This window comes from Balaenoptera ricei, chromosome 6, assembly GCF_028023285.1.
Source record: "Balaenoptera ricei isolate mBalRic1 chromosome 6, mBalRic1.hap2, whole genome shotgun sequence".
Classification (NCBI taxonomy): Eukaryota; Metazoa; Chordata; class Mammalia; order Artiodactyla; family Balaenopteridae; genus Balaenoptera; species Balaenoptera ricei.
In genome coordinates this window covers 111,955,281-111,978,148 of record NC_082644.1, presented here as the reverse complement: position 1 = coordinate 111,978,148, position 22,868 = coordinate 111,955,281, and the positions used below count along the sequence as shown (strand labels likewise).

The 22,868-nt window shown below is 53.1% G+C and overlaps 1 protein-coding gene across 2 annotated transcripts; it reads right to left on the bottom strand.

The window, feature by feature from the left end:
- Positions 1 to 2,788: 2,788 nt before the first annotated feature.
- Positions 2,789 to 22,141, bottom strand: LHX2 (LIM homeobox 2). 2 transcript variants are annotated; one of them, XM_059926566.1, is made up of 6 exons: positions 22,063 to 22,141; positions 21,840 to 21,877; positions 20,280 to 20,482; positions 18,908 to 19,315; positions 13,063 to 13,261; positions 2,789 to 3,076 (listed from the first exon to the last, which is right to left on the bottom strand). In XM_059926566.1, the coding sequence occupies exons 1-6, from the start codon at positions 22,139 to 22,141 to the stop codon at positions 2,789 to 2,791; spliced, it is 1,215 nt and encodes a 404-aa protein (XP_059782549.1). The 2 variants fall into 2 exon arrangements, with proteins under 2 accessions (XP_059782549.1, XP_059782548.1); XM_059926565.1 differs by lacking the exon at positions 21,840 to 21,877 and having other exon boundaries at positions 13,063 to 13,268; positions 18,912 to 19,315; positions 22,022 to 22,141.
- Positions 22,142 to 22,868: the final 727 nt, after the last annotated feature.

Sequence of the window (22,868 nt, the reverse complement as noted above, 5' to 3'; positions counted from 1 at the left end):
CCCTCTGGGTGGCAGTGCTGACAGACAAGATAGGGATCGGACTCAGGTCTGCCCAGGCCTGAGCAAGGGGCACAGCCGGGTTACGTGGGGGTGTCTGGGTGCCTGCAAATGTTTGCACGTGTGCACATCTGGGTTTGTATGCGGGTCTCCCTGTGTGGGGTGCTCTGGGTGTCTGTCTGGGTATATCTGTGAGCGTCTGGGCCTGTTTATGTCTGTCTGCTAGATTTGTGCACGTGCGTCTTTGTGTGGGGCTGTCTGGGTGTGAGCACATTAGCCTGTGGGTCTATCCATCCAGTAGAGCCTCAAGAGTGTACCTGTGTGTGTCTGTGGGTCCCTGGAAGTACCTGGAGTCGGGCTGTATCTGTGCGGTTGTCCACGGGCCAGGCCCTCTGCTTGCATTCTCTTACCTAGTCATCAAGGAGGTATAGATTCTGTTACCCTATTTGACAGATAGAAAAGTTGAGGCTCTTAACCCACATGCTTGGATGTGTGACTACAGATGTGTCTGCTTGAGTTTGAGAGCTTGGCCTCTGGAGACAGACCTGGTTCAAACCCTGGCTCCTCTACCACTAGCTGCCTGACCCCAGGCAGCTAGTGGTTAATCTTGGGCAATCCTGAATTCATTCAGCAAAAATGTATCAATCAAAACCAGATAAAACTAATCCATGGTGCTACAAGTCAGAATAGGAGCTACCTTGGGAGGGGTTGACAGGGAGGGGGCCCAAGGGAGACTTCGGGGTGCTGTAAATGTCCTGTATCTTGATCTGGGTGGTGGTTACACGGGTGTGTTCATTTGGAAAACAGCAATCAAGCTGTTCATTTCAGAAATGCGCCCTTTATGCACATTATACATCAATATAAAAGTTTATCAAAAATTTATTGAGCTCTTACTATTTGCCAGGCATTAAATAGCAATAGAAACAATAGTGTTTGTGTGTGTATGTAACATTTCAGAAAGTGAGTCACTTCAGGCTTTACATACTTTCAACCCATTCCTGCCCTACTCCCTTTCCCCACATGGTCCCAATCATGATGGCAGGAGGAGGAAGGGAGAGGGACCGCAGTTCTGGGCTGGATTTCTGCCCTGCCCAATCTTGCCTGGCTGTTTTCTCCTCAAAGCAGCTATGATCTTCTCTCTGGGTTTTCAAATTGGTGGGCCACTGTGGGGCATTTTGCTAGACGACGGCTGGCATTCGATCAAGCTGGTAACAGAGTACCCTGCAGTAGGGCTCAGGGCAAGAAATGGGGGGGTGTAAGATGCTCAGTGGACAGACGTCACACCTGCTTGATGCATCCAGCAATGACAGGCAGTGCCTGGATACACACATTCCTGCTCTCCACCTGCAAGGTCCTGACGTGTCACTTGTCATTCCATAAAATATATTGAGCTCCTACATGCCAGGCCCTCCGCTGGGCCCTTCAACACACCTCACTTCACCCTCACTACAACTGCCATGTAAAGGTCACGACTGTCACCTTCCAGCTGAGGAAACTGGGGCCTGGAGAGGTGAAATGACTTCCTTCAGCTCACACTGCTCAACAGCAGAGATTCCAACCTCATTCTGCCTGGCTCTCATCCTCCATCCTCTCTGGATGCATCTTTTCTCTGGGTTTCTGAGGTTACCTGAAGCTTTAGTAAAGGAACCAAATTCATTTGGTTTTGCCCTCTTGGAAGATTTTGAAACTTTGTGTCTTATATTAGGAAAACTCGAGCTTACGCTGCCCTTTGGTGACAGCGTTCACTCCTCATGGGGAAAGGCCTCCCTCATTGCCTGACATACCCTTCCAGCCCAGAGAAGAGCAGAAGAGGCAGGTGTAATGACCTTTGAGCTTTGTCAAAGGATCCAACAGGGCGTGCTTATTTAATATTTGAAAGAACACATGCATGAATGAATGGTATTTTGCTTACATGCTCCCCACTTAGCACATAGCACACGTGCTAAGATGATCTCTTGTCTGTCTCTGCCTCCACTCTAAATTCCTTAAGGGCAAGGACTGTGTCTACTTCATCTCTGGATCCCAACAAGCAGCCCAAAGTCTGGCACAAAAGAGGGTCCCCGCAAATATTATAAATATTTATAAATTATTATAAATAAATATTATGAATAGGGGAAGACCTTGGAATTGATCTCTGGGCTTCAGTAAGACTCTTAAGTCCTGTGAATTTGGCACACCTCTAAACAGCAGTGGCACCAGCTAGTTTCAATAAGTGGTTTTATTACTGGTTAGATTTTACAAATTCTGATATTTGAACAGACTTCCACCTTAAAATTCTAAAACAACAAAGCGACTGTTGGAGGGGGTTTGATTTTTTTCCTTTTTTTTTTTTTTTTCTTTTTTAGGACTATTCAAAGTAACAAACTTTTTTTTTTTTTTTTTTTTACATTTTTGCTCTGGTCATAAATATACAGAGAGAAAAAGAGGGAGAGAAAAATGAACAAGTCATCCAAAGTATGGAGATAAAACAGTATTCCTAAGGCACGTGGCAGTCTTTGAAAATACAGAAGCTCTAGCCAACTTAAATTATTTGTTGTTTTTCCTCGCTCAGTCCACAAAACTGTACAGTGACACAAATGTTGTGTTGCAGATAGATCTTCCAAGTAATTCCACTCCACACCGCTGTGTCAGCAAGGGGCGTAGTTATTTTCTTCCTCATTTTCCAGGCGAGATCCTAAAATGTGGTTAGTTAGTTGCTCAAAGCCTCTATTTTAAAATACACTTGGAATTCAACTAAAGATAATTTCTTTTTTAAAGAAATTGTGGGGCGGGGGCGGGGGGCCGAGAATCATTAGAAAAGGTTGGTAAGAGTCGTTTGCGAGGGGCTGTGAGGCTCGTGGCCCTCCAGGTTGCCAGGCACAGAAGTTAAGACGGACGTCACAGTCGGCAGGGTGGGGCTAGTCAAGTCTGTGAGGGTGGTGGGCGTGCTGGAGGGGCTGAGCGAGGCGTTGGACAGCTCCGAGGCCGGTCCCGACGGCGTCCCCGTCTGCAGCGCCGCCTCCGTCGACTTGTCCACGCCAGTGTTTTCCTGCCGTAAAAGGTTGCGCCTGAACTTGGCCCGGGCGTTCTGAAACCAGACCTGCGTTGGGGAGAGGGAAGGGCTGGTCAGAGGAAGGCGGGCAGGACGAGGAGAAGAAGGGCAGAGCATGCCCCCGGACTGTTTAACTCAGAGATGCCAATCGGTGTTCTGCCGGAATGCGGGGGTGGGGGGGGGGACGGGGGACAGGGGGCGGGGGGCGTGTATTAAAAAGTTGGGCTGGGGCTTCCCTGGTGGCGCAGTGGTTGAGAGTCTGCCTGCCAGTGCAGGGGACACGGGTTCGAGCCCTGGTCTGGGAAGATCCCACATGCCGCGGAGCGGCTGGGCCCGTGAGCCACAATTGCTGAGCCTGCGCGTCTGGAGCCTGTGCTCCGCAACGAGAGAGGCCGCGACAGTGAGAGGCCCGCGCACCGCGATGAAGAGTGGCCCCCGCTTGCCACAACTGGAGAAAGCCCTCGCAGAGAAACGAAGACCCAACACAGCCATAAATAAAATTAAAAAAAAAAAAAAAAAAAAAAGTTGGGCTGGCAATATTTTGTTTTGTATTTTTATTGTTAATACAATAAAAATGTCCTTTCCTCGAATTGCCTGTTACTGGGTTTCCCCTTCTGTTAGAAGGTTCTCAAATATTGTAGCCACTAGCCGCATGTGGCCACCCAGCACTTGAAATGTGGCTAGCCCGAAGATGGCTGGTCTATAGGTGAGAACCACATCAGATTTGAAGGAAGTAGAATATCTCGATGGTAATTTTTATTTTGATTACATGTTGAAATGACAATATATTGGACATATGGGGCCAAACAGGATATATCCTTAAAATTAATTTTACAGGTTTCTTTTTGCTTTTTTAATGTGGCTACTGGAAAGTTTTCAATGTAAAATTACATATGTGGCTCACATAGTATTTCTATTCTGTTCTGGGAGATTCACACAAACCAAATCTCGATCATTTTTCACCATGGTTGAGAGGTTCATTTTTTTGGCAGTCGCCTTTAAGCGGGCAAGAGATCCCACAAATTCTTGTGGGTACCATTTTTCAAGTTTTTCATGGCAAGTCTGGTAAATACCAGAACAATGTAAAGAACACACAGGAGTCAGTCAATAAAGAGTCACTAAGAGGAAGAAAAAGACGCAGCTCCTAATCCCCACCACTATCTGCTGGAGAAGCCGCCAGCATCCTGGACCACTGGGTTTCAGGTCTCAGGGCGGAGTGGACAGAATGGGAAGAGCTGCCCGACGAAAGATTCCCTCTCCCGACCTGCCATGTCCCAGTATCCTTTACGAGGCAGCTGGGGTGGGGGGCCCAGTTACTGAGCTCGGTGTGAAAAGAATGCCCAAGAGAGAGAATAAGGGTTTGCTTTCATTTTCCCTTGAGCACTGACACACGCATACATCCGCACCCACACCACTGCACACAAGCCTGTACACACGAAGCATCGATACTTATCTACACAGCACCCCCCAGCCAGTATGCCCACCCATCCAACTGCACAGAGAGATCCCGCTGTACCCCAAGGTCCTCAAAGTACTTTGGGAGAAGCCAAGAAAATCTGGGGGGAGGAGGGCTGGGGGCTGGGGTGGGAGGTTGTATCTCCCAGAGAAAAAAGCCCAAAGGGCAGGGCCCCTTCCCTTCCCTTTGTGTGAAGAAAACACTCGCCGGAAGCCTCCCGATAAAACAGAGGGCCTTGGGGAACTGAACAGATTCTAGGGTGTCCAGCTGCATCTTTCCAGGTGCGCCTGCATCTCCTGTCTTCCTAGTGTCTCAGACAAGGATCGGAAGGGCCAGCCCTCGGCCCCACCCTCCCCTGGGGACCACCCCAGCTACAGGGGCCTGCAGCCTCAAATCCTCTTTTTGATGGCCTGATACAACTTGGGCTCAATTAAAAAGCACAGTCTTGGGGCTTCCCTGGTGGCGCAGTGGTTGAGAATCTGCCTGCCAATGCAGGAGACACGGGTTCGAGCCCTGGTCTGGGAAGATCCCACATGCCATGGAGCAACTAGGTCCGTGAGCCACAACTACTAAGCCTGCGTGTCTGGAGCCTGTGCTCCACAACAAGAGAGGCCGCGACAGTGAGAGGCCTGTGCACCACAATGAAGAGTGGCCCCCGCTCGCCGCAACTAGAGAAATCCCCCGCACAGAAACGAAGACCCAACACTGCCAAAAATAAATAAATAAATAAATAAATTTATTTAAAAAAAAAAAAGATCCCAGGAGAATTAAAAAAAAAAAAAAAAAAAGCACAGCCTTTAGAATCCTGGAGTAAGGAGGGAGACGCAGACCCTGTGAAGTCGGGAAACAAAGCTCTTTCCCGCTGGATCTTTCCAGGAAGAAAGCACATTTTCCCTGGCCTTTGCCCAAAGCAAGCCCATCACCTCTTCTGGGGGCTTGTAAATAAGTACAGTGCTTCTAAGACCAGCCTCGAGGCACTTCTTGTGATGGGGGCTCCTTCCCCGCCCGGCCTGCAGAAATCTACAGAGGTGGGACTCTGTGTCCGTCTGGCCCAGAGAATGACCGATGGAGAAAATGATGGAGAAAGCCCCCAGAGACCCTCAGAGAGAAGAGGCGACTTCCCCAAAGTAACACTGCAGATTGGGGACGAGGAAGGCTGGAGCCGTGACGCTCTTGCCACCGTCCTGTCCTGAGCATGTGTGGCCCTGTGAGCGTCCTGTGGGCCTGACTCTCCAAGTGGTAGCAGGAGCGGGAAGCCCCGGGGGCAGTGCATCGCCCATCGGTCCGGGGTTCCAAGCCCTTGGGAAGGGCTGGAACCAGTTAGTTGCTGGCTGTTTGCTATTTCTCTGGCATTGCCCCTAATAGAGGTTTGTAAACAATGACACCATCTTCCACAACTGCCTTCTCTGCTTTACTGAATCTGAGGTGCTGGGAATCTGGTGGATGAAAGTCAACAACTCAACTAAAAGCCAGATGCTGCGGAGGTTTGTGTGGAGTTTGTTTCTCACCTTAAGCCAGGCATCACCAGAATTCTCCTGGGTATTTCAAAAAAAAATCCCCTCCCAAGAGGTTGTTGGGACAGGGACCTTGTCTAAGTCATCTTTATATCCTGGGGATATGGCAGAGGGACTGGCAAAGATTAAGAATCAGTCACATGCATTGAGTTAATAGTAATACTAACAGATAATATGTACAGACCTCTTCATGCCGGGCACCCGGCCATCCTCTAACATGCACGGTCACAGGTTATCTCCATGACAGGCCAAGTAGGGAGGTACTATCATTATCCCCACTTTATAGATTTAAAACCAGAGAGGCTTGGAGAGGTAAAGTCACTTGCCCAAGGTCACACAGAGGCCAAACTGAGATTAGGATCCAGGATTATCTGCCATAAAAAGTCCATGCTTTCCCTACTACATGATCCAGAGTGAGTCAGTGAATGAATGAATGAATGAATGAATGAGTGAATAAACACAGAAGCAACTACGATGTGGTGGAAAGAACACAGGCTGTAGCTTCCAGCTCTGGTTCTGCCACTGACCAATCAAGTGACCTCTGCTAGTCCCTTACCTCTGGGTCTGCCTCAGTTTCCCTACCTGTACAACAAGGGGGTTGGACCACACCATATGATCTCTATGGCCTCTTGGGGTGCTGACAGGCTGCGATTCTCTGGCAGCTGCAACAAGGAAGATGATCTGCTCTACCCACCCATCTTCTTAAACTGACAGCCCTCTCTCTTCATCTCCAGGGAGTGCCTCAGTCAGGTGCCCAGGGGATCCCCAGCAGGTCCTGGGTGGAGGAGGAAGCCCACATGGTTACACGGCTCCTCCTCAGACACCCCCTGGCACCGAAGGCTGAGCTTTGCCTTGCAAATCCCCTTCCCCAGGATTCCTTCATCAAGGAGACCAGGAGGGCCAGTGGGAAACCCACTCTGCCCCACAGATCCCCTCCAGGGCCACTAAGGAAACCAGCCAAAAGACAAACGCTTCAAGCCCAAAAATGTCCACTGGTGGTTTCTTTTTATGACATCAAAACCAATGGCTGCATCCAAAGCATCAGACCAGATGGGACAAGTGGAAGTCACGACAGAGCCACTCCACGCAGTCGCAGAGGAAATGTCTTGTGATGAATGTTATGTGAGGAAAAAGAAGAATAACAAAATGACATCCTCTGGTATTGCAACTTCATAAAGCAAATAATAACGATGAATATTATTCACTCAGAAGGCAACGTCTAAGCAAAGTTCTAAGGATTTTACACATATGAACTCCTGTTAGTGCCTTACAAGGTCAGCACTGATACTATCGTCAGGTGAGCAGACTGAGGCCCAGAGCCCAGCCAAAAACACAGAGATGAGATGTGCATCCCAGCAAGCTGGGCCCACGCCCCTACCCACTACTTAACTTCCAAACTGCACACCTGGATTACTGGTTTCCTGTGTCTTCATATGGGTAATTTTCCCCCCTGGTTTTCTAACCTGCCTGTATGGTGGTTCTATTATTTTATAAACTTTAAAAAAAGTTTTCTTTAAAGAATAAAAAATAAGGAGCAGTGGACTGGATATCAGGACCCCTTGGTTCCAGTTCCAGGGCTACAACTACTTTGCTCCGGGGCCTTGAACAAGTCACTCCACCTCTCTGGGCTTCAGTTTCCTCTCTTCTAAACGGAGAGATTTGGGCCAAATCACCTATGAAATTCCATCCAACTTCAACCATCCGTGACTAGATCAAACACTCTGTACAGCCCTGTGCAAATGACATGCAGAACAATGCTCACTCTCCCCTTTTACAGGTGGGGAAGCTGAGGCTCAATGAACTGAAGTCCTAGTTTAAACCTCACCTCCTCAGGGAAGCCACTCCTGACCACCTCCCTCCCCAGGTCAGGTCCCCGTGTTTATGCTCTCGTTTCACCCCTATATTTTTCCATCCTAGCACTTCTTCTATTTTATTTTTGTCAAGAGTTAAATAAGGTTTCTGTGGCCAAATACACTTGGGAAATGTTGGACTAGACAAAGTTGAATCTCTTCAAGATTTCTCAATGCCTGTATTAATGCCAGTGTGCTCTGATCTCTAAGAGAAGGACGCAGTCAATCTTTGGCATTTCCCAAACTTATTTGGCCCTGGAATCATTTAAAGATATTTTTACTATGAGATATTTCAAATATACAGAAAAATATAGAGGTCAATCTTATCACCATTTTAATTATTTATACAGTACCTTGCTGGACATTGTCTCCCCTGTGGACTGTACATTCCAGCCAGGCCTGTTCACTGCCAGGGTCACCCCTGAATCCTCAGTACCTCATGCCCCGCCCAGAACATGGCAGGTCAGTGTATTTGTTGAAGTGAGTGAACGGAGGAAAGCTAGTGTCCTCAGTTCTTGAGTTCTCACATAGGTTAATGATGACTAACTGGTCATCTGAAGAATGCTTTTAAACTGCTGGTTGTTAAAATGTATTTTCCTTCAAGTCACACCGGGAACCCCTAAGGAGACGTTCACCCATCCAACCAGCCCCTTCCCCAGCCTAGGGCACCTTAATGTTCTGCCTTCCTAATCCTTCCCCAGGAAGGAAGAGAGGCAATGCAGAGGCGCATGGATGTGCTGAGCAATGCTCTCCAAGAACTGGTAAAGCTTAATGTCTTAATGGACTTCAGTCCAAGGGGCCATTCTGTCTCCCGGTCACCTTGCCCACTGGTGACAAGTGAGTACTGTGATTGTCATGCTGCTGCTGTTGGTGACAATTTTGAGCACTTTTTACGCCCCTAGGGCTTTACAACAGAATGCCTGCTTTCCTACCAAGACATGGCATCTATGACTCACTCCTCCCCTTGTCCCCCATCTGTCCTGCTGCGTTCGGCAGCTAGATCCAAGGGGAGTGGGTGCTGAGAATCACAATCCCTACGCTGTGCCATATTGGAAAGAGCTGTGGAATCAGACCAATCTGGGCTTGACTCCTCCTATCACTTATTAGCTGTGAGACTCAGTGCAAGGGTTTTAGCCTCTCTGAACCTCAGTTTCCTCATCTGCAAAATGAAGATAATTAAAATTTTTAAATGTGTGCAAAAGGGGATGGTAGACTGAACCTTACTAGGTAAATGTGTACGAAATTAATATGTATTGAGTCCCTCATATATACTTTATATATTACACTTTATGTCATCTTACTTACTCCTTGCAACCACCTAGTGAGGCACTGTTATCATCCCCATTTTATAGCTGAAGCTCAGGGAGGTTAAGTCACTTGCTCATGACCATTCAGAGAGTAAGTGGGAGGGCTGAGTCTGGACCTCGTATCAGCTCCAAATTCCAGCAGGGATACTGCATCCCGGGCCTGCCATGTTGATGCTTATGCATTACAGATTCAGTAACAGCCTAGAATCCCTAGACACACACACACACACACACACACACACACACACACACACAACCTACATCATCCACTTCTGGGAACACAGCCTCAACCTTAACCTGCCCCGCCCTGCAGACTCTCTCCGCAGGGTCGAGGTGGACCACAACCTGCAGGGGGCACCCAAGGCCTAGCACAATTAAGCTTGTGTAGTCAGTGATGAGAAGCCATTTCATGGGCACCTACTTTGTCTACTTTGTACCACCAGGCACCATGCTGGAGCCTTCCCATTCATTGTCTCAGTCCTCAGGAATCCTCAAGGTACAAACTATTATTATCTCCACTTCAAAGACAAGGAATTGGGCTCTGAGAGAAGTTAAAGTGCCCAAATCACATTGTTGTTATGTCAGAAAGGACTTTAATCTATATGTTACCTTCCAAAGCCACACCACCAGCTGCCTTGCCCCAAACTGCCCCCATCCCATCTCCCCCAGCTGGCCCATCAGTAGTCAGAACACCTGGGAGAGAGCCCCACCCTGCCAATGCCTGGCTCCTGTGTCCTCACGTAAATCACTTCATCTCACTAGTTCTTAAGCTTCTCATCTGTAAAATGGGGAGGAAAATATTAAGGTAAGGAAGATGAGTGGCTGGAAAGACAATGCTTTGCAAACTGCTGCATAATCATGAGCTGCTGTGCTGTTAGGGAACACTAAGCATTTGTGCAGGAGATTGGGAGGTCTGGGAGGAGGGAGAACAGGGGTCTGATGTGTCCTGTGGGTATGACTGCCCTCACCCCAACAACGTACAGGCCATAAATGATACTCACACTCAGAGGCTGCCACTGCTGGGTTGGCTTAGAGGAGAAAGAGCAATGCCCACTGATCAGATGTGCCTGGATTTGGATCCAGCTCTGCTACTTACCAGCAAAGTGTGACTTGGGGCAAGTGGAAATCATTTGGACCTCAATGTTCTCATCTGTACAGTGGAGGAGAAGGGATCATGACGCCTGATAGTGAGGACTCAATGAGCAAATGTACTTCATGAGTCTTTCAACACATAGTAGACACATAGTAGAGCACTCAAACATTTATTGATTAGTGCTTCTATCAGTGATTCTCTCTCTCAACTAGTCCCATGCCCAGGCTTTTCTGAGTCCCCATGGTGGAGAGGGCATGCAGGTGTGAACAGCCCTGGCTCAGGATTTTAGGGGAGGAAGGGCAAGTCTAGACCCAGGTCACACAGATGAACCCTTCCTCACACACAGGGTAGGTAGTTGATCTCTCCCCTGGTCTCCCATAGAAACTCCCTCCCGACTGATCACACTATGGGAAAACCGATTGTGGGTCTGTCTCGACACCTAATAGGTGAATTTCGTCAGGGCCAGGACTGTGGATCATTCACCTCTGTGTCTCCAGGGCCTGGTGCCAATAGCTATTTGGTCAGATGAAAGAATGAGAGATAACTGTGCTGGAAATCCAATGTGTTCCTAAATCAAGCTTCCTGCCTTACCAAGGCCAGCAGAGATCAGCTCCCCACTCCAGATTCAGACCCAACCATGGACATTTACTCTTTATTTCACTTAATCTGGATAACTGGCGAGGTATGTGCCCTAATGGTGCCCATTTTACAGATGAGAAAGCTATGGCTCAGAGAGGGTAACTAATTTGTGCAAGACACACTGCCGGTGAGTAGAGGGGCAGAACGGAACCCAGCTCTGCCTGACTTCAAGCCCCTGTTCCTGCCCCTGCCTGCTCTTAGGGCTTTTTTCACGGATCCCTCTCCCCCCACCAACTCACCATAAGGGCATCTAGAGAGAGGAAGGACTACTAACCAGAGAAAAGGCGGCAACCACAGATCCTCCGTCCAAATTCGCCCAGGGCTGAGGAACAGAGGGGGCGCCAAGGAGAGTCGCCCGACCTAATCCCCAAAAGGAAAAGTCGGAGGAAAACGGACCAGCGGGATCTGAGACCCCAAAGGGCCGCCTCTTCTCGAGCCCTGGTCACAAGGACCTTGGGCAAAACGGATCCCTAACAGGAGGGGCGGGGCCCGCGCGGAGCTCCAGGGCGGGGGGCGGGCCCAGAGAGGCGCATCGGTGTTTCATTGGCGGACCCTCAGCTCCCTCCGCTACGTCACTGAGCCCGCGCGAGACCAAGCTGCGCCAGCCCCGTCGCGGGGCGCCGGGCTGGCAGCCGGGCCCAGCCGGCCTGGGGGCCCGGACTCCAGGCTTCCCGGAGATCTGCGGACCCTCGCCCGCGTCACAGTCCCATCCCGCCACCGCTGTCACCTCCAAGATGCTTTTTTAAAAGTTCTAACAGACTCGCAAGAAAACTTAGGGTGGATCCACAGCCTTCGGTGTCGTCACCATCACCCTCACCCACTCGGTGTCGCCGCCCACCCCTGGGCCCTCAGTCCTCAAAGACTTGGGGCTAGGGGGTCGGTCGGACTGGCCTGCACTCAAATCCCAGCACCACTCCTCCTGCTGTGGGACCATAGTCAACTCACTTCATCTCCCGATTTTCTTACCCAAAAATGTGCATTGTCATCCCTACAGTCACACGTTCTGAGGAATAAATTGGTTAAACTAGCTATAAAGGGAGATATTCTCCCACCTTATCATTGTACAGATGGGGAAACTGAAGTCCAGCCACCAGAATAATTGTTTATACTAGTTAATATCAGTTAACTGATTAATCTAGTTAATGTTATCCTAGCTACCATCCACTGAGCGGTTGTCAGCTACTGTGATGGGCACTTACGTTATCTCAATTGCTCCTCCAATAAGCCTTCAGTGTAATTTCTTGTGCCCATTTCATATATAAGGAAACAGGCTCAGAGGAGTTAGGTGACTTGCCCAGGACCATGAAACGAGTAAGAGGAGGAGCTGAAGATTTAAAAAGTGGTGACCCAAGGCTCTGCCACAAGTTTGGGTCATACAGGCAGCTGGGATGCCTGTATCCCCAAATGGGGTTCTTAACATTTTGGGGGTGGTGGACAGACCCTTAGGAAATCTGGTGAAAGCTCTGGATCCTCTCTATCAAGAAAGCACCCTCATACAAGTGCAATGCTGCTTGTTTTCAGAGGCACCCATCTACTTCCATCCAGGGGATCTGCCCTAATCCCTCTCCCTTACAAACCTTGCTTCTGGGAGAGTCTGAGAAACAACAAAGAAACAGAAGGTAAATCTAGAGAGAGACAGGAAAAAAAAAAAAAAGAGAGAGAGAGAGAGAGAGAAACTAGAGAGAGCAAGTGAGGAGCAAGAAGCAGAAGGAGCAAACGGCTAACAGCAGGTGCCTTGGACGGGCATCCTGGTTTAAGGGGCCAAGGTTGCTGGTGGGGGGGTGGGGGGAAGCTCTGGTTTAACTGAAATGCTTGAACCTTTTACAACATGAACATATTTGAGTGTCACTTGGGTAATAAATAGCAACTAAGAATTGCTTACAAGAAAGAAAAGAGACTGAGTGTGTAGACAAAGAGGACAGAGGGACACACAGACACAAAACAGAAACACTGAGGGACAAAACTTGAAGGAGAGAAGACAAAGTTAGAATGGAAAAAAAAATATTGAAATACAGCTAGAGATAGACTGAAGAGATGGAGAAAGAGAACAGAGAAAGATAAAGAGATAGGCGGACGTAGAGTGGAAGGTCCTTCCAAGGCCCACGGCCATTGTGGGATTCCACCCCAGGTCCTGACGCCACAGATGCCCCCACCCCTAGCCCCGGCCCGGCTGACCTGGAGGACCCGCTTGGTGAGGCCCGTCTTTTGCGCGAGCTGCTTCAAGTCCTTGGCGTCGGGGTTGTGGTTAATGGCAAAGTAAGACTTCATGGTCCGAAGCTGGTGGTGCTTGAAGGAGGTGCGCATGCGCTTCGTCTTCTGGCTGCTCGGGTACGGCTGGTCGCGGTCCAGGTGCTCCGCATCGTTCTCATTGCAGCTCAGGGCTGGGGAAGGAACGCAGAGGCAGCAGGTGAACCTCCTGGCCCGGACCCCAACAACACTGCCAAGTCCACACCCACCCCACGCTTCGCCAAATGTTTCTAGCCTCAGGACCACACGGCAGGTGCCGCACCCCACTGAGATGGAGATATTATCCCATTTTATAGATTTACAGGGGAGTTTGAGGTTGAGAGAGCCATCTGCCCAGGGTCACTCAGCTAGGAAATGCTGGATTCAAACCCAGCTCTAGGAGAATCCAAAAACCATTCTGAGCCATCATGTTACAATAATAATAGTAATAATAACAACAACAGCTACAACTTGTCAATGACATTCAACTCCACAAGATGTGCTAAAGGGCTTTACATGCACAGTTTCATCCTCAAAACAACCCTTTGAGCCAAGCATTATTTCCCCCTTTTTACAGATATTGAAACTGAGGCTCCGAAAGGGAAGTCACTTGACTGCAGACGGCAGGCCCATGATCTTCCCGTTTCTCCCTGCACTCCCTAAGGAGGAATGCAGTCTCCAGTCTCCCCTGCCCCTTTCCCCCACACAGTGTCTGGCGCAGGCACCTGGAAGTCACAGACTTCAACTCACTTTCCATACCCTCCACTCACTTTCATTTCTCCCTCATCAGTTCCTACAACCAAAGGTACTGCACGATCCCTTAGCCCTGGGCCGCAGGCACTGGGTCGAAGGTTGGAAACTGTATTTTGTAGCTTAATCCTCACCACTGCCCTATGAGGCAGTTGTTTCCCAGTTTGACAAATGAGGTGAATGAGGCAGGGAGGTTAAGCGATCTTTGGAAATCTCATGGAGTGGCAGAGTTCTAACCAAAAGGGAAGGAAGCTGGAGGAAGAAATTAACATGTATGCCACACCCAGGGTATGCCTTTGGCTCTACATACCTGGGGGGAGGGGGGCTTCACTACTGCTCCAAGAGGTGGCTACTGCTATTCACCCCATTTTAGAGATGAGGAAACTAATGCTAAGGGAAATAAAGCCACACCATTGCTTACGGCTGAGCCTAGATTCAACACTGCAGTGCTTGCCTCCTTGCTGTTTCTTTCCCCTACACCACAAAGGCAGGCAAAGATGAAGCATGACTCTTTGGGGAGCCCGTCCCCATCCAGAAGGGGCCCAGCTGGGCCTGTCAATGCCTGGAAGGCACTGGGGTTGGGGACAGGGATGGAAAACTTGGGCCTCAGAAAGTTGCTTAGCAACCTGGTGGCTGATGGGGACACACAGGACCCCTCTCCAAGATCCCCTCAATACATCCTGAGCCATCCCACACGTAAGGTCTTACTTTGGGGAATGCCTCATAGGAGATTAATTCATTCCCCCTAAAGTGGGCAACTGGGAATATATCTCCTGTCTCATCACATGCCCATAATAGCGCTGCAGATTTAGCAAATAAAAATACAGGCTGTCCAGTTAAATTTGAATTTCAGATAAACAATGAACAATTTTTTAGTATGATGTCTCAAATATTGCATGGGACATACCTATACTGAAAACTGATTCGTTGTTTGCCTAAAATTCAAATATTGCATGGTATACACTCATACTAAAAAATTATTCATTGTTTATTTAAAATTCAAATGTTGTATGGGATACACTTACACTAAAAAAATTTACTTGTCGTTTACCCAAAATTCAAATTTAACTGGGAGCCCTGCATTATATCTGGCAATACTACCTCAGAAGTACTCCTGCTCTCCTGGTGACCTACTCCTCCCCTGCCCAAGTGAGGAGTGGTCCCTTGCAGAAAACATTCACAAGATGCTGGTCTTGTCCCTAACCTAGGAGTTGTCAGCAAGTGGCTACACCTCCTAAGGGCTCCTCCCATAGGCACCCAGGCACCCAAGTCCTCCAGCCGGGCTACTCCCACTGAGAGCGCTCAGAGTGAAGAACGGGGATCCAGCAATTTAAAGGGGATCACAGAATGACTGCAAATGGGATCCATGGAAACTGCCCTGCCCCCGCTGTGGGGAGCAACCCTCTTCTTGCCCCTAGTCCCCAGCTCCACAGGAGTGGGGGGGCAGGCCTCCCCACAGGGGATCTCTGGGCCCATTCCTCCGCCCAGCCCCTGCCTGGGCCTTGCTGCTGTTAATGAGCTCCATGGGGACCCTGGCGCCCCACGAACCCAAGGGACATGCCCTGAGTGAGGCCTAGATGGGGGGAGGTGGTTTAGGGGAGGGAGAAAGAAAGGGCAGAGAAAGGAAAGAAAGAGACAGATGTAGAAAGACAGAGAGAATGGAGAGAAAAGGAGAGATGGTAGGGAGGGAAAATGGACAGAGCCAGGAAAAAAAAAAGAAGAGGCAGAGGAAAAGAAAGCAGTGGATATGGAGAGAACCAGAGAGAGACAGCTACAAAGACAGAAAGAAACCAGGAGAGACACAGAAAGAGCCTGAGGGGACAGCAAGGCCCGGAAATAGTAGGGATGTTGTGTGGTGGAGGGTCCAGGCCAAGGAACTGAATCCCAGGTCTCAGGGAGACTGGGTCCCTGCGGGGTGGCTTTTTCGAAGCTGTTACAGGCTGGGGAGTGGTGAAAACGGGAAAGGGGGAAAAGGAGAGGAGGGCAGAAAAGGAGTCGGCCCAAGGCAGGGAGGCCGAGGCCAGGCAGCGGCTGGGGCAGGGGGCTGCGCTGGGGGCAAAGAGGCTGTTGAGTCCAGATTTGGTCGGTGCCCCAGGCCCCGCACTCTCGCCCCCAGCTCCCCAGACGGATCGCGGTTCCCCAGGATCGGGTCCGGGGAGGAGCAAGGGGACGAGGGGAGGGGGAGGACCAAGCTTTCTCTCTCCTTTTTTTTTTTTTTTTCCTCTCAATTAGGCCGATTCAATGGAGCTAAAGAGCTCGTAAAATCATGAATAATTTACTCGTGATCTGTTATTAACCCATCGGGTTTCGAGCTCTTGTCGCTGGGACTGAACCTGTAATCAAATCTGACTTCGCCTCATTTTACTAAAGACTAGATTGTAGGTTCAATTGTCTAAATAATGGATTGGAATCAAATCAGTAATTATGCCGCCAGGCACACACACACACAGAAAGCTGGGGCTGGGGGAGGCCCGGGCATCCGGCCGGTCAGCGCGGGACTCCCGTGGCCGCGGCGCGCAAACCCGGGCGCAAAGCGTGCGGCCCGGGCCCTTCACGGTCTCCGGCGGCCTTGTCCGCGACCCCGGCCGGCGGGCAGCCACGCTCCGGGGTGGGGTAGGTTTCAGTTCCGCCTCCGGGACCTGGGCTGCGCTCTCGTCCCAGAGGGGCAGCCAGAGGAGGACCGCCGCGGCCATCGCCCCGGAAGGACTTTCCGACCCTGCGGCCCCGCCGCTCTGACTGCCCTTCCCTAAGCGAAGGGCCGGGCGCACCGACGGCGCCCCCTCACCACTCTGCCCGAGCTCACCGCGCTGTAGTGAGGTGCCGCCGCTCCTCCACCGGACTGTCCCCCACAGCGATGGGCTTTGCAGGGGGTCCGTGTGGCTGGGCCCCTGGGTGCGGGACACTCAGACAAACAAGCTCGAGTCCTCACAGTAAGAATCACGCACACAACGCACACACACACTTGCCCGGACACACCCCCGAAATCTCACCCTCCACGGGGCCCTCTTTCCAGTCCCAGCGACCCCACGGCCCACACTGCAGCCATTTCTCTCCTGCCAGCGCCGGGAGGGGAGGGAGTGGGACAGCAGCCAGACTGGGGGAGGCCTGGCCGGGCAGGAGCGGCCAGGGAGGCTCCCCCTTTTCCCAACCTAGTCCCGAGAGCCCCGCGTAAGCGAGCCGCAAAGCCACCGGCGGCACGCAGTGCGCGGTTAAGCCCGGGCCAAGGCCAGAGACGTGAGCGTCGAGAGAGAAAGAGACAGGAACAGAGAAACGGGAGACGCACGCAGAGAGAGAAAGTGGAGCCTAGAGAGCCGAAAGGAAAAAAAAGGAAGAGAGGGACCAAAGAGAAAATGACGAGATGATATGCGTGGGGAAGTCTCGTAGAGATGCCAGCTCCTCTGAAACTCAGCCTCCAGACACATCTTGCTCGGTGCGGCGCGGCCTCGCCAGGGAAGGCGGCGGAGCAGCAAAAAGCACAAATACACCTCGGTACCTCCTACCTTTCAGTTGCAAACCCGGCTGCGAACCTGTCTGCCCGGGAAAACATAATCCCACTCCCAACCACCACGCGCCCTGTGGCCCAGCCCGCCTGCTGCTTCCTACTGGAGGCCGACCCCACTTGATAAATAGACCGGCTTTGTTTTGGGGGACCTGATCTGGACTCAGTGTGGTCTATTCAGGGTGGTGGGTGACGAGGGATGGAAGTTTTGGAGAGCCGCATCTCTGGTAGAGCCTTCAACAAATATTAAATCCGCCTCGAAGACCTGGCCGCAGCCACCTCACCATTTACCAGACTGGGGGCTGTATTTTCCTCCCAGCTCCGCACACCAAGACACACATGCCCCACCATCACCCAACAAGCAACTTCGTTGGAGCGAACAGGGGATCCCCACCCGCCTCTCATCCCCTCCCCGCCCCCCGCCCCGAGCCAGCTCAGATTTTTAAAGATCAAAATAATCCTGACTTCTTCCCCACCACAGCCCTCTCTGCACAGTTCAGTGTTTTTGTTTTGTTTTGTTTCCACTTGTGCATTAGACTAAGGGGAAAAGGAGGAAGAAAACAAAGTCTCCGAATCCAATTCTGTCGCAGACGAAATAAAGAAAGTAATTGCAAATAAACTCTATCAAGTTCAGAAGCCCGGGGAGTCATAAACCTTTCCCGGCCTTGCAGACTTTGGGCAGATGTTAATGGTTCAATGTGCCAGGCCTCAGAACCTCCGCAGCTGTCCTGAGCGCGGAGGGACGCAGGAGGGGGCAGAGCCTCTCCCGGAACAACCCGGGGTTCAAAGATGCCGGAAATGCGAAACAAGCCCTCCACCCTACCCCGGCGCAAGGCCAGGCCTACTGGGTCCCAACCCGGGGCGCCGGCTTTGGAGGGTCGCGGCTCTCATCCCAGCGCCCCGCTGTCACCCGGAACTCGGAGGAAGAACCCCGGAGGAAAACCGAGACCTGGCGGAGCAGGAAGATCGGGTGGGACACTACGACCCGCTTTTTCTCAAAGGCTCCTGGGCCCAAGTTTCCCGAGCCTGCCGCACTCAGGACACTTCGCATGACCCCGGCCGCAGGCCAGGCCAAGCTCGGTGCCTGAGGCCACAGCCTGTCCTTTCTCTTGGGACCCCCACCGCTCTGCTTCGCTCATCCATCGCCCCAGATCCTCTCCCTCAGCCACGACAACCTAGAGCCTGTTTGGTGTCGGCCCTGCCTTGTTTTCTCTATCCTTGCACTTTCTGCACAGCAAAGTGGGTGAAAGGCCCAGACCAAAAAGCTGCTTCTAAAAAATTTCTCAGCGACGTGATCCTGCACCCAGAGCATCAAGACCATTAATGCACCCTCTCCTCCCGCTCCAGCCGAGAGCGCATGGGCTGGAGCCCAGGGAGCTAATGTCCCTTCTGCCAGGTCGTCCGGTGGGCCTGGGGAAGCTAAAGGCTGGAGTACCCAGAGTGCTATAAGTATACATGTATAAGACACTGAAATTCACTCGGCTCTTGGCCACTGACGCAGTGCACTTTCCCTCAACCCGTCGGGGCGCTCGGGGCGCCTCGCACTCACCAGCGTTGTAGGCCGCCAGGTCTGCCCCGGGCCCAGGGCTCTTGCGCTTCCTCGGCCGCCCCTTCTGCACCGTGCCCACGCCATTGTAGTAGGGAAGACCCAGAGGGTTGGCCCCGGCTGCACCCAACCCCGCGCTCTTGGCCGCGGCAGCTGCCGCTGCTGCGGCTGCGACATCCGCGTGGTTGAAGTGCGCGGTGTACTCGCCCTGCAGCAGCGCCTCGAAGTGCAAGCGGCAGTAGACCAGGCTGTCCTTCATGCCGAAGTGGTCTCCCGTGGTCAGCATCTTGTTACACGTAGTGCACGTGAAGCAGTTGAGGTGATAAACCAAGTCCCGAGCTCGCATCACCATCTCCGAGGCCGAGATGCCTAGGTGGCAGCGGGCGCAGCGCTGCACAGAGAACCGCCTGTAGGGACCATCGAGGGAGGGACTGTGGGGACACACGGTTGGGTACCCCCCCACATCCCTCCTCCAAGTGCCACTGCTGCCACTGGCGGAACTCCACTCCTCAAGACTGGCAACCAGGTCTTAACTTGGAGGATGGGGGGAAGATGGAACTAGATTTTGGCCCAGGTCTGGTCCTACCCTGAAATATAGTTTCCCTTAACCATTTTCATGCCTACAAAGACTTTACCCAGAGTCTGAGCAAGCCCTAGGAAAGCCTTTGCTCGGGAGTAAGGGGAACTTCCCAGTTACCCCTTCCTCAACCTCTAATCCTGCCCTCCACAGCAGTGCCTGGGCATCCTACAGACGTTTGTAATTTGTAAGAAACACAGAGACGGGAGAGAGACAGAGAGAGACAGAGAGAGAGAGAGGGAGAGGAAGAAAGAAAGAAAGAGGGAGAGAGAATAAGCAGACCTAACCCTAAACCCAAAGAGGAGAACCAAGGAACGTGGAGTCTGTCAGTGATTCCCGTTCTTCAGTCCTGGCCAGCTTTCACTCCCATCTCCAGGAAAGACCCGGAAATGCACCCAATCCAATCCCCCAGCTCTCCCTCCAACTTTGTTCCACACCAGCCTAGGCTGCCTGGGTTTAGGGAGGGGGTGCCTGTTTCTGTTCCCTCTAGTTGACCCAAGAAACTTCAAAGGGAGAAGGGTGCAAGGACCCCCAACCCGAGCTTATTTTTGGTCTAAGCTAAGAAGAGGACACTTTCTGCTTTTCTCTGGGTCCCTACACTTCGCAGATCTTTCCAAGATTTCCCTCAAATTGCTGTTTAAAAAGGATGTCATCCAGTTTGTACTGGCTTGGAGAAGGGAGGACCTAGGTAGGGAACCCTCCCTTGGGACTGGAGGGAAGGCAATCGGAGAAGACTGCATCTGAGATGAGGGGTCCTGGGTGCCCAGGGCAGTGGGTCCCGAGGTGGGGGCTACCTGTAGTAGTCTTCCTTGCAGTAGATGCTTCCATCCTTGCTGAAACAGGTGAGCTCCGACTCCAGGTTGAGCTTGCACTCGCAGCACTTGAGGCAGCGCATGTGCCACTGTTTGTCCACCGCCAGCAGGTAGTAGCGGTCGGAGATCTTGCCCCCACAGCCGGCGCAGAGCGCAGCGCGGTCACTGCTGATGGACGGCATGGTCTGCGGAGGGAGGGAGGCGCGAGTCCGCAGCGCCTGCGTCAGCCTGCGACCCCGCCGCCACGCCACGGGGAACCGGGCACCCGCAGCTCCCTCCGAGGCTCCAGCTAGCCCTAAACGTGGGGGTGGGGGGATGGGGGTGCCTGCCAGGGTGTGCGGTGCTCTTCCTGCACCCCAAAAGGCCCATAACCAGGGGGCTCAGGACCCAGGCCCGCCCATGCAGCCCAAGCCGGCCACAGGCCCTGGACCGGCTGCTGGCCTGGATAGATCTTCCTCCTTACTTCTCCCCCTTCCTGTTCCCTCTACTCTTTTCCCAGAAAGGCTCGTGCTGTGTTTGGGGACTGGGGGCAGCAGTGGCTACTTCAGCCAAGCCCTCCAAAAGCTTCCCCCAAACTGTTTCTTAAAGGAGCCACTCTGCTGGGCCTCAGGAAAAGGGGTAAGATGACCATTAAAAGTCACCCTCCCCACAGACTCCTCTCCAGAGACTCGGTGGAGTTCCTGGCCCCTAATCCCAGTGATCTCTGGATCCTTAAGCCGAAGGTTCAGGCCAGGGCAAATCGCGGGGCAACCTCTGCCCCTCCACCACCTCTGCCACATTGTCTGGGGCCCTCTTGGGTCCTGGGAGATGGTGAGTGGGGTGCATGGGCACCCTCAAAGTCTCTGAGTGCAGGATAGGCCCAATCCAAATCCTCTCCTAACCAAACTGATAGGCTGAGAGGGTTTAACTGGGGAAGAAGAGCTCAGAAGCAGAGGCACTGGGGCTGCTGCTCTTGCTTTCCAAGCAGAGAAGGTTCGCTCATGCTCCCCACCTCCTTGGCCTCTAAAGGTCACTTCTGGGCCCGGCTTGGGCAGCGTCTGCTCATCGGGCCCCCAGGGAGGTCTGAGGCAAGGAACTGGCTATTTGGGGCTGGGCTGGTGGAGCCAGGTATGGAGATCCGAACGGACTCTCCTTCCACAAGAGCCAGGCCAGAGCCTGAACTCCCGGCCCTAACCGAGCCAAGTCGGGCCAGCCAGGAGGCCCAAGATGCGAACAACGAAAAGCGCTAGCCCAGAAGACTTCGACCCCTGAAATTGCGCTGGGACAGGAACCCCGATTGCCAGGAGGCGGGGAGAGGCCCAAGTCGGCTGGAGCCCCAATACTGCCGGTTTGTTCGCCTTCCCCGCGCCGCAGGCGGCGCCGCCAGCAGCCAGAGCCGAGTGGTGGAGGAGAGCGCGGGGCTGGCGACCAAAGAGCCCGTTGAAGTGAGAAGAGAGCCATCGGGCCGCGGGTAGGACTTCGCTCCCACTTCGGGAGAAATGCTCTCTTCCACCCTCAGCGTCTGAAATTTCGGTTTCAACCTTGTTTCCCTCCTCCGCCAACAGCCGGGTTTCCCCTGAGCCGGGAGCTACGGGCCTTGCATCCTGTCCGCGGAGCCCCAGCGTCCAGTCCCGTGCGGCACGAAGGACGCTCCCCAAATTGCCCCCAAACTTAGGAGAGCAGAGGAGCAGACCGAGCCGGTCCCGTCCCAGCTTTTGGCCCCGACCCCGCCGCTGTGCGCCTACCGTCTCCGTGTCGCCGCGGTCGATGGCGGAGCTGATGGCGGGAGCCTCGCTCTTGGCCCTGCGGTCCATCTCGTCGATGACCCCGTGCACCTCGGGGCCCGACAGACTGTGGAACAGCATCGCGGCGGGACCGGCGGGGCCGGGGGCGCGGCTCCTCCGCGGGAGGGCTTGCCCCCCGCCTCAGCTGCCTGGCGCTCCCCGCGCTAACGGGCCCGGTGCATAGCCACCGCGGCCCCGGCCCCGCCCGAGCTCGGCTGTGCCCCCAGGCCGGGCTCCGGGCCCCGGGCGCCCGCGGGCCAGGACGCCTCCCGCCGAGGCGCGGGGGCAGCTACATCGCGGGGCGCCTGGGCGGCGGCGCCAAAGCCAGGGTCACAAGGGCACGGGGCGGGTGGGGGGTGGGTGCGGGAGGGGGTGAGAGACCAGGGCAGAGGTCAGCGCCCGCCGCGGGCGCTTTCACGCCGCGGGCATCGCCCGCCCGTCTTCGGCGCCCCCGGCGCAAAGCAGGAGCGCAAACTCTGCCCGAGGCGGCGACGGCTGCGGTCGGGGCTCACCCGGGAGCGACTAGGTGCCCACGGCCGCCCAGCTGCCTGGACCGCTCCCCTCCCCGGGATGTGCCCCCAGCCCAAGGCAACCCGCCTAGGCGCTGGGTCGGCTACTGAAGTAGGGGTTTCTCGGAAGCCGGCGAGCGGAGCAGAGACACCGGGAGAATTGAAGAAGAGGAGGAGGAGGAAGAGGAGGAGGAGGTGGAGGAGGAGGTGGAGGAGGAGGAGGTGGAGGAGGTGGAGGAGGAGGTGGTGGAGGTGGAGGAGGTGGAGGAGGAGAAAAAGGAGGAGGAGCAGAGCGGGAG